Here is a 12,038-nt window from a genome sequence, read left to right on the forward strand (position 1 = left end):
CAGAAATATCAATCAGTTGATGTATTTTATACTCACCAACTCTACTATAAAGCAATTGTATGCTTGTAAGCTGAACATCAAAAGAATCATAAGCTCTATGCATTAACTCTTCAAGTTTGGTTCCACTTAGTTTTACATCTGGTAACTCTGAACGACTTTTACTTGTCACCTGAAGTTAATTTCAACAGTTTAGACTATACAAAGCACTTCAAAATTTTAAGCATTAAGTTTTTACCTTTCAAACCTCAAATATAAAACATAAATTTATGAGAAGACATATAAGGTGAAGTTATTATCCATGACAGATACGTTGAGAAAGACAGTTAAAACGGGAATTGTTACATAGTAAGTTACATTTCTCATTATATTAAAAGAATGAAACCAAGATGGTCTTAGTACACAACCCGCCTTTACAGAGACTTAAAATATAATCTAAAGTCTTAAAATCTCAAGGCTTTCTTATTTCACCCAGGATCAAGAGACAAATTTAGCTTACTACAGTTATATATAATATATATACATATATTTATGTGCATATATGCATACTCATACATAAACTTTCTATGCTACAATGGCAAATATCCAGATAAGTAAAAGGAGACAGAATTTAATATTAGAATGGCTGAATTTTTAATCCCAATTCTGCCATATATGTGGCTTCTAACATGTTACATTTCTATCTTTCCTTCCTTCTTGGCATATTACCTTTTAAACTTAAGCATCCCAGAGATTATTCCACAGCAATATGTTAATGGTCACATTTTTTCTATTTTTATAGCTTATATGAACAAGGCTATCAAAATGATTGTGTCTTAAGTGAACTTTAGGTAACATTAAAGCAAATTATTTATGTCAAGAAAATAGGTATCCTTACTCCTTACTGTAAACAAAACAATTCAGAAACCAAGCTCAAATATAATTAAGTAGCTTTGTAAACTTTACTATAAATATAAACCCTACTGGTCTACCTAAGTACCAAGTGCAGAATAACAATTTAGAACTTTAGATTATTTAGAAATAGAGAGATAGGGATAAGGTGGGAGGTGTGGATAAAGAATTGAAGGGAAGGAAGAAAAGAAGGATAGTAATAGTATCAAAAAAGGTACATATTGGTTAACCAGAAAAATCATTCTTCTATTATTTATCTAGTTTGATGTTTAAATTATTATAGATATTCCTCTATATTTAAGAATGTAGAACAGTACAAGCCAATGAATTATATAATGATGACAATGTTCTGAACCTGTGCCATCACAAGTTGCCATTTTGAAAGAAAATAGAAATGATGTAAATATAAGACTACCTTCAATTTAACATTAACATAACTATTAAAATGTCAATATTCATTTACATACACAAAATTATTCAGGAATATTAAAACAAAAGGAAATAAGGTTTTTAAGCATGCATATTAAATTCTATATATTTAATTCATAAGTTTACCCCTGATCTGCACAGTTCAATTAGTCATTTGATTTTAGAAATGTCAGGAGGTGGGGACAGGGAGAGTTACATTTAAGGGAAGGAAGAAACATTTGTTCAACCACGATAAAATGTGAATGAAAGTATTCATTCAGTTAAATGAATATCAACTTTATTCACCAGAATGGAAGACTTCTCAAATCTTCTTATCTACCACAAATCAATACATCAATGAGATCAAATATGAAACTAATCAAATTATTTAACAATCAAGATATATGTTTACATGGAGAATCACTCTAAATGCCATTTAATCAATCAAATATTAGTGTATACCTTTAGATGACCAAGATCCAAAAGAAGTATATTTGACGTAGGACTAAAAATTCCATATTGTGGGACAATAATATATGAAGCCTTCAAATTAATTCTGAGATCAAGAACTTTCTGTGTTTCAATAATATACAGTAGACCTGTAGAAAATTTAAATCTTCACAATGAATGGTTTCCACAAGTAACTTATAAAACAGGTAATCACGAGACAAGCGAATTAACAAAAGTCTTAAAGAACATCAGTATCAATCTTTAAAAAACCTTGACTATTTCCAATATAAACTTAATTGCTTGTAAATATATGTAATACTGTTAAATAAACCTGAGTATAAAATTTGAATGGTTTCTTACAATCTCAAACTGAGTATAATTTGAAAGATACAGAACTAAAAAAAATTAAGTGGTATGAAACTTTTATTCATAGCTACTGTAAGAATCATTCTAACAAATAAAAATTTAATATAGCATATGTGTTTCAACTCAACAACATAAAGTTACCTGTTGCTGTTTTATTTCGAAATTCTTCAAGTTTTGTCAAAGTTGCTGATGTGAGCTGTGCTAGACGTACATCTTTTGGAGGTCTGAAGAACTCTACTATACTATTCACTGTCCTCTGTTAAAACAAATATTAACATGAAATGCACAAAGCAAATTCAATTATATTAAAACTTGGCAATATAGAAAATGCTTACTGCGTCATATATTATTTGTAAAGGTTCAGCTTCTATGATACACCTTTGGGCAACAGTTTCATCTAATGGATTTATTTCAAACATAATTTGGAAGAGTGACATATTATCCAATGATGATAGGAGGTAGGGTTTTTCTGAATTATCTGGTAAGCCAGTAATATAAAATGAATCAATTCTGGTTTCAAATCTGCATGAAAAACAATAGGACAAAAATCAGAAAACAGAATACTTTTCAAACTAAAACAATAAAAAAATTAGTAAAGATAACATCTCTGAATTTTTTGCAACGCTAGCCCATTTATATACAATAATAACATAATTTCACAAAGAACCATATTCACATTTGTTTCCTTTAAATAAGTTGCAATAAGCTAATATTTGATGTGCTCATTGATGAAGTCTTAAAAAAATTAAAATAAACTGTTTCTATGATGCTTAATCAATGTAAAACTGGAGGGTCATAATGTAAGCATTTCCTCTAGTAAAAACAATAACCAACCAGTATTTCTAGAATGGTTGTGTGAAGATTTTAGCAATCCTTTTGTCCACAATCCTTTCCAAACATAAAACAACTAATAAAATTTAAAGTCTCTGGATATCAGCTTAAGGGCACATTGTAAATAAAAATCACTTATTCAGGGGCTGGGGATATGGCCTAGTGGCAAGTGAGCTTGCCTCGTATACATGAGGCCCTGGGTTCGATTCCCCAGCACCACATATACAGAAAACGGCCAGAAGTGGCGCTGTGGCTCAAGTGGCAGAGTGCTAGCCTTGAGCAAAAGGAAGCCAGGGACAGTGCTCAGGCCTAGGCCCTGAGTCCAAGGCCCAGGACTGGCCCCCCCCCCAAAAAAAAATCATTTATTCAAGAAAATCCACTAAAATTCAGTTTTTAAAAAAAGCACCAGAGTTGAAAACATTAAAAGTATGATTATTTACCTCTCTAGTCCCACAATCTGTTACTGAAGATCTATGCTGGGTGTATACAGCTAAGATAGAGTCCTCTCTTCCCTAGGCTCCAATCTAAAGTATATCTGTATCTCAGGAAGAATACATAGCCAGCATTTCTAATCCTTCAACTACCAACTACATGTTATAGAAGCCCACTGGGAATATGGCTTAGTGGTAGAGTGCTTGCCTAGCATGCATGAAGCCCTGGGTTCAATTTCTCAGTACTACAAACAGAAAAAGCTGGAAGTGGTGCTATGGTGCAAATGGTAGAGTGCTATCCTTAAGCAAAATAAGCTCAGAGACTGCCCAGGACCTGAGTTCAAACCCCAGGACGGACGGACGGTCGGACGGAAGGAAGGAAGGAAGGAAGGAAGGAAGGAAGGAAGGAAGGAAGGAAGGAAGGAAGGAAGGAATCTTTCATATGTGTGTCCTATATCCACACAACCATTATTTTTCACTTTTGATACAGTATTTAATAAACTAAATGACATAATTAAATCTACATTATAAAAAGAGACTGTATGTTAGTTTTGGTTCTGCACCAGTACAGCCAGTTGAAGCAAAAAAAGTCCAAGAGACTATAACCAGCAAATTAGCTGGAATAAAGGTGTGGCTCAGGGTATAGAGTACCACCTATAATTAAAAAAAAAAAAAAGCCAAGCAAGAGCATAAGGTCTGGAGTTCAAGCCTTAGTACTGGAACAAAAACAACAATAAAACCTTTTAACTAGTGACAAGTAAATTAGTAATCAGAAACTCCCCCCACAAAAAGAACCATATGGCTTGACTGGTGAATTGTACAGATATTTAAAGAATAAGAATCCTTCTCAAACTCTTTCAGAATGTTTTCTCTTAAAAAAATTGTAATTACTGTGAAGGTGATGTACACAGGGGTTACAGTTACATAAGTAAGACAATGAGTACATTTCTTTTCAAACAATGTTACACCCTCTCTCATTTTCTCCCACATTCCTGCTCTCCCACTCGCCTCCCCCACAAGTTGTAAAGTTCATTTCCAACATAGTGTCTAGTTAGAAAATCACTGTTACATTCATTCACCTTTTGTCCCTCCTTTTCTGTGATTCTCCTTTCCTTCCCCAAATCAGGTAAACTTATATACATGACAAAGTGTACAGAAATCAGAAACAGTAAGCACTGGGAATAAACCAGAGGAGAAAAAAAACAAGACAGAAAAAAGAAATAACTGCAAACTGTACATTAGAAAGAAAAAGAAAGAAAAACAAAAAAAAGAAAAAGCCACATATTATTATTTCACTCATATAAAATATCTAGGATAGACAAAGTCTCAAAAGTAGAAGACAAATTTTTATCTGTTGGCAAAGGCTAGGAAAAAGAGCACTGGGATGTTACAATGTACTGGAATTTGATGGTAGTGATGACTGTCCAATCCTGTACCAATGTGAAATTGGTACATATAATACAGTTGTGAAAAAAAGTGAATTGCATACTCTAAAACAAATTATAGAAATGTGAACCGTATTCCAATAAAACTTTTTTAAAACAAAGATAAAGATGGAGTTGGTAGTACACACTACAATTCTAGTCCTTGGGAAGTTGAGGCAGAAGGATTTAGTCCAAGACCAGCCTGGAGCTACACAGGAAGATACTGTCTCAAAACAACAAAAACTAAAAAGGTAAAATAAAGACATTATATCAGATTAACAGTGTTTCTTTTTTTGTATGGTGCTAATGATCTTTCTCATATTTTGTTTTTAGTGTTCTATGTTTTACCAACGTAGTTTTCTATTGAACTATATAATTAACACAATAATTCAAAAAGTATAGTCTATTATTTTTTAAAAACAAAGCTTCTAAAAACACAAAAGGATATGTTGAGTCACAATATTCTTTTCAAGACTGAAAGACTATGACCTAAACTTCACCCTCAATGTGAATTTTTTCTTTTAAGAGTATCCCTCATCTGAAAGTCTTGGAATCAGAACTTCTGATTCTGGAAATTTTTCTGGACTTTGGAAAATTTTCATATTCATAATATGCTACTTTGGGATTGGGCCCAAGCCTAAATATAAAATTCATTCAAATTTTATATGCATCCTGTAGTGGTCAGCAGGAAAATTTTCCACTACCTATCATCTCAGCAGTCAAAGAATTATGGATTTTGGACCATGTAAGATTTCATATTTTCTGTTTAGGGATGTTTAACTTGTAGAGGAAATAATACTTACTTTATTGCTTGTGCGCCTGGTCTTTGTACAATCAAAGTGCTAAATTCTTCTACAACAATGTCTATCAGCTCAGGTTTGTGGTGGTTTTCTCTTAGAACAATAGACATACTTTTCAAATGAACAAAAAACTTCATGGCTTCAAACTAGAATATATTGGGAAAATGAAAAAAAATATAATAACCCACAATTTCAAAAGCCACACAATACTTAAATAAAACCTTTATTAAACAATCACTGCAGTCATATCAAGAAGGATAACATTTATTCCTACTTTGAAAATTAAAACACACAATATTTAGAGAACCAGAAAACAACCAAAGAAAATACCCATAGAACAGAAAATATTAGTAGCACACATTTCTGAACTAAACAAGTATATCTGACCTTAAACTTGCAACTATTAAGTAAGAAAATAGCTTACTGTTTTGGGCAAAGTTGGGTCAACTGCCGTTTCACTATAGCCAATTGCTTCATAGAGTAAAGCTTTTTCTTCAGGTGATAGCATTTCTTCAAGAACTATAAATCATAAACACATTCTTTATGTTCTTAACAATATAAAACTAGCATACAATTAAGCAGCCTTTCTAAGTAAAATCCATTTGCTTTTTTTATAATCCTTCTAAGAAGTAATAAATACTAGGATGTAAACAGAAACTGTTATTTTATAAAAATTATAAATAATCATATACATTTTAAGCAAGAGTTTAATGACAGAGCAGATAGCGGTAGCCGATGCTACCAATTTTCCCCCAACTTACAAATGATAACACACAAGATCAGCAGGTTTAAGTAACTTGGCAGGATTACAATGCCAACAAGTGACAGATCCAGAGTATGCATATATGACCCTAACCCTCAAAAGCTATGATGCTGAGCATCTGGGTAAGAAACAAATATCTTACACATGTGGGTCTGCAAGGTATACAAGACGCTAAAATAGGATAGGAAAGTCAAACCCAGTTCTGACAATACACTGAGACTCCATCTCACAAACTTAAAAAAATGGAAAAAAGCTTGGCTCAAGTGACAGAACACTAATCTTGAGTACAAAAACCCAAGCAAGAGCAAGAGACCCTGAGTTTTAAGTCTCACTACTGAAACACATAGACATACACAAAGACAGACACACATACCTCTGAAGCCAAGTGCCAGTGGCTTATGCCTATAATCCTAACTACTCAGGATCTTGGTTTAAAACCAGCCCAAGCAGCAAAGTCCCTGAGACTCTTATCCTCAATTAACCACCAAAAAGCCAGCTTTGAGCCAAAAGGCTCAGAAAAGGGACCTAGGCCCTGAGTTCAAGCCCCAGAACAGGCCAAAAAAAAAAAAAAAAAAGACTAAATGACTTGTAGAATAACTATGTGGTACAATGCATACTTTAACATGAATAATCTTTGGGTTTATTCCTCAAGACTCCAAAACAAGCAAAAAAAAAAAAAAAAAACTTGCCAAAAAAGACTATACTAGAATTCACAAGTTCTTAGGATATTTTGCAATTTAATTTACCTATTGCTGTAGCATGCATGCACATTCACTACATGCTAGCTAGAAACATTAGATTTTCTATTTCATTTAATGATTTTAAGAAAGCTTTAGGGGTTAGGCTGTAGCTCAAGCATTCCTAAACTTTCTAAGCAAGTGCAAATTCAAACCCAGTACTAGAAAAAAAATTAATGACAATTTTACAAAATAATTTTTATAAATTTAAACTATATTCCATGTACTAATAACCTGACCTATGTACCCCTCTGTACATCACCTTTACAATAAAATTTTTAAAGAAAAATGAACTATATTTCATTATGCACATATACTACTAAAAGTTTGTTTTAATCAGAAAGAAATTTTATGAAACAGTTGATTTTCATGCTGTTAATCACATTATAAATGAATGGGACATACTTCCAGGTTTAATGTCAGGTTGCTGTTTAGTATTTGACTCTGACCAAGTCCACAGCCAACTAAACCATCCTTTATTATCCTCTGGATCTTTAATTCCTTCTCTGTAAATCTTGTACCCAGCCTTCTTTACCTAAAATGAATATATTTTCAAATTGATGTCAAATACTTTTTTAGCAAATAAGAAATTGGAGTGAATTTCCGAAATATCAACTTCAGTAAATGAACATTATCAATATACAGACTAATAGTACACAAGTAATGCAATAATCACCAAATATGGGTAGATACCAGTAGTAGAGGAAAGGGTAAAGAGGGTGAGTGAGGGTAACAATATGGATATGGTTGAAGCAATTTATTTACATGTATGAAAATAAGTAAATGAAACCTACAGATACTGTTTTAAGGGAACAAAGAAGTAAGTCACAGTGATAGGGTGAATCTGAAAAGGAAACGCATGTATGAAAATACAATGAAATCCACTCCTACACTGTACTCTGGTTCTTCCTATTGTATTACAAGAACAGTAATGGAAATTGAGAAAGCAGGCCTTGCTTTTCATAATCATATAAAGCCTGAAGTTTTGTTAAGCTCAAGTATTTACAAAGAATTTTTCCATAGAAACTTGTATAATTGAAATGAATGTGGCAAGCCGGGCACACTTGTGCGCCAAGAGGCTCGCCTAGCTGCTCAGGAGGTTGGGATCTGAGGGTCGTGGTTTGAAGCCAGCCCAGGCAGAAAAGTCCTCATCAAACTCTTATCTCCAATTAGCCACTCAAAAATAGGAAGTGATGCGGTGGCTCAAATGGTAGAGCCCTAGCCTTCAGCACAACCAACAACAACAACAACAACAAAAGGATGTGGCAAAAAAAAAAAATCAAGTATTTTAAAATAGAAAAAGAATATATGAACTCTTTAAAGGAGACAGGACTTTACAGCACAATATTGACAAGCATTACAACTTCTGTAATGTCTCAGTGAAATTCATATTCTTACTAATTGAGAGATAATCTGAAATTACCTCAACTTCTGCTTGCTGTCTAGCTATGGTTATATTAAAGACATCCAAAGTTTTTTCCAACTCCTGAAATGTAAAAAAAAGAAAATTAATTTGCATAAATAACTTTAGCATATGTCTAACTAAAAAGGATGACAACAAACAAAACAGAATAGCCAGTAAAATGAGATACTTCTTATATCCTGTGGGGGCAATATAGGAACCACAGAAATTAGCAAAATATAGTAAAAGACACACTAAAAGATACCATACACTATTTGGGTTTTAAATTATGGCTAGTGGGCTGGGAATATGGCCTAGTGGTAAAGTGCTCGCCTTGAATACATGAAGCCCTGGATTCGAATCCTCAGCACTACATACATAGAAAAAGCCGGAAGTGGCACTGTGGCTCAAGTGGCAGAGTGCTAGCCTTGAGCAAAAAGAAGCCAGGGACAGTGCTCAGGCATTGAGTTCAAGCCCCAGGACTGGCAACAAAAACAAAACCAAACTGAATTATGGCTAGTGATAATCTTATCACTGACATTTTCAACTAAAAGTATAATCATAAATCCTTCAAAATATATGTAGCTTACATGCCATCATTAGGATATTCCAAGTTGTTAAAATGGTTTGATTTAGCTTTTACACTTTTCAAAGTTATCCATATTGAAACACTATAATTGATAATCTATATAGTTTAGCTTATTATGTGTTATAATTATGTATGTAATTTAGTTAACATATATGTATGTATGTGATCCCATAATTATTTTCAAGTTTCAGCCTTAAATGAGGAAAAGCTGATGGCATGAAAGACCACAAGGCATGTTTGTAATATTGGATCATTACATATATAAAAGACAGGAAACTTTCCTATTCAGTACACAGACAGTAAAAACAGAGATGCAGCTATTCCAGATATTTACAGCTTTGAAATTCATACAAAGTTAACAGATGATGCTACAAATACATTTTAGACTTTTGAGGTAAAAAATGATAAATTAAGATTTGAAGTTTCTATATACATAATATATGTATACTTATTTGTATATCCATGTATATAATACATACACATACTTGTGTATATATAAACCTATACGTATCGATATATACATATATGTTAAATCACTGCATATTAAAAATAATCTCCTAAAATTTTGCAGATCATGGAGACTTTTATAACTACCTAAGTTTTGGTCAATAAAGAAATAAATGTGGGGCTGGGAATATGGCCTAGTGGTAAAGTGCTCGTCTTGTATACAAGAAATAAATTTATCGAAATATCAATATAAGAGAAAACATAGGGCTGGGAATATGGCCTAGTGACAAGAGTGCTTGTCTCGTATACATAAAGCCCTGGGTTCAATTCTCCAGCACCACATATACAGAAAATGGCAGAAGTGGCACTATGGCTCAAGTGGCAGAGTGCTAGCCTTGAGCAAAAAGAAGCAGGGACAGTACTCAGGCCCTGATTCCAAGCCCCAGGACTGGCCAAAAAAAAAGAAAAAAAGAAAAAAAAAGAGAGAGAGAGAGAGAGAGAGAGAAAACATAGTCAGTAAATTACAGTAAAATTATTAAGAATCGTCATTAGAGAGCAAGAAGTTCTGTAGAGGGAAAATATGGAATGATTTCTTTAAGATACTAACCTGCAAAGAGATGAGAATTTCACCAGATGGCCTTTTATTTGTTAACTTTTTTCTATATAGTTCTTTATACTGTTTCACTTTTTGTCTATGTTCTCTAATATGCTTCCAGGACCACATTCGTAAACTGGGGCAAACATTTACTTCAAGAATACCATGTATAGCATAAGCCCACCTAGTTAAAAAAATAAACCCCATACTTAATGATTCTCAAATCAACAATATGAACATAACTAATAATGCTTCTATTCTAACCTCATTAACTATAATACAGAAACTATAAACTAAACTACAAACAAAAACTCTTCTCTACAGGATAGCTGAATTCCTTCTCAAAATACTGACATAATCTTTAAGAGCATAAATTCTTGTTTTCCAAGCCCTATTTCCATTAACAATCTACTATTCTTACCTCTAACTTGAAAATAAGCAAAATTAATTTTGTTTAAAAAATACAGCTCTATACAATTAACTATGAAAGCATCAACAATATTTTAATCACTTCAGTAATTGAAATAATTATAATTTCTAGAAAGCAGAATGTAACTTAGAAATGAAATAAAACTTTTGAATTTTATTAGGATTATACTGCACAGACTACCAAAACCTTTTCATATTTTAAAATGTAAGTTTAGTAAGATAAGTTTGGTCTGATAAGGAAATCTAAAAAAAAACACAGAAGAAATTGATAGAAAACAAACATGATTTTTAAACACCAAAAATATAATATGATCCCTTTCCACTAAATGAAAACTGTTGTGTCTTAGTATCTGCGGTTATAAATTCTGTTACAAAGAATCCCTTGAATCAATTCACCAACAAGCAAAGTCACACATGTTCCCATTCACGTATGATAGACTCAATAAAACCTTAAGAAGTATCCTAATAAATTAACTGTGCAAGTGAAGAAACTGACTTTTCTGATATATTAAGAAAAAACAAAAGCATTTTACCATTCCTTGGCATGGTAGTGAAGAGGCACATCAGGTTTAAATTTCCTATATGGCAAATTTTGGGTCATCATATCAACTGATTCAAGAAGTTCCATAACACTGAAATACTAAAGAATGGAAAATAAAGCTCTTAAATGTTTCACAATTTTTAATTTTTGAAGACAAAAGTTAAATTATTAACTTTTTAAAAGGAAATGCTTGCTACTAAATAACTATGCATTTTAGAAAAACACTTAACTTGTTTTTTTCTAATGCCCGCTCATAATTTAAATTTTCATTCAAGAAAAATTACCTGTAGTTTATTAAATTCAATTGCTATGTTATGTAACTCAACATCCAGGTTTATCTTTGGATCAGAAAAGTCAAAATCTGATCGGCGATTCATCTGAAGTTTGGCATTAGCAGATATGGGGCGAAATACTGGAAAATAATACCAATTTTAAAATTTAAACCATTGTATTTCAAAAGTCTCAAGACATTAGACAGGTAATACCAATTTTCATTTCTTTTACACCCTGAAGGTCCACATAGCCATCATTTGGTTAAAATGCTTTTAGTAAAAGTACAGCTATAATCCTAGCTACTCAGGAGGCTGAGATCTAGATGATGGCTCAAATCAGGCCAAGACAGAAGAGACTCCATAACCAATTAACATGACATGGCTCAAGTAGAAGAGCAGCAGCCATGAGCAACCAAGCCAAGTGAGAGAATACGGGGCCCTAAGTTTGTCAAACCCAAGTCCAAACCCCTATCAGCAGTTACAGTTTTAAATAAATATCAGAAATGTTAAGAAGAAAAATGATTATACTTAACAATGACTATCTTTTCTATTTTGGTCTGAGATGGGTACTTGACACTTTTACTCATTGGCTATGGCTGAGCCATACTGCCAATCCCACAATGACTCTCATTCTATGATTATAGACTTTCTAAATTGTGGGAACT

At 32.7% G+C, this 12,038-nt stretch overlaps 1 protein-coding gene across 3 annotated transcripts in view; it reads right to left on the reverse strand.

Annotated features, from left to right (window-relative positions):
* The window catches only part of Vps13a (vacuolar protein sorting 13 homolog A), a 178,199-nt gene that overhangs the window by 139,654 nt on the left and 26,507 nt on the right, over window positions 1–12,038 (reverse strand). For all 3 annotated transcript variants that reach the window (XM_048332075.1, XM_048332068.1, XM_048332083.1), the window contains exons 11-21: window positions 11,386–11,513; window positions 11,094–11,200; window positions 10,144–10,315; window positions 8,522–8,584; window positions 7,504–7,633; window positions 6,023–6,117; window positions 5,602–5,744; window positions 2,448–2,634; window positions 2,254–2,368; window positions 1,759–1,895; window positions 37–169 (exon numbers count right to left, since the gene is read on the reverse strand). In XM_048332075.1, coding sequence (XP_048188032.1) covers window positions 37–169; window positions 1,759–1,895; window positions 2,254–2,368; window positions 2,448–2,634; window positions 5,602–5,744; window positions 6,023–6,117; window positions 7,504–7,633; window positions 8,522–8,584; window positions 10,144–10,315; window positions 11,094–11,200; window positions 11,386–11,513 — 1,410 coding nt within the window. The remainder of the gene's footprint in view (window positions 1–36; window positions 170–1,758; window positions 1,896–2,253; window positions 2,369–2,447; window positions 2,635–5,601; window positions 5,745–6,022; window positions 6,118–7,503; window positions 7,634–8,521; window positions 8,585–10,143; window positions 10,316–11,093; window positions 11,201–11,385; window positions 11,514–12,038) is intronic.

This window comes from Perognathus longimembris, chromosome 1 (genome assembly GCF_023159225.1).
Source record: "Perognathus longimembris pacificus isolate PPM17 chromosome 1, ASM2315922v1, whole genome shotgun sequence".
Classification (NCBI taxonomy): domain Eukaryota; kingdom Metazoa; phylum Chordata; class Mammalia; order Rodentia; family Heteromyidae; genus Perognathus; species Perognathus longimembris.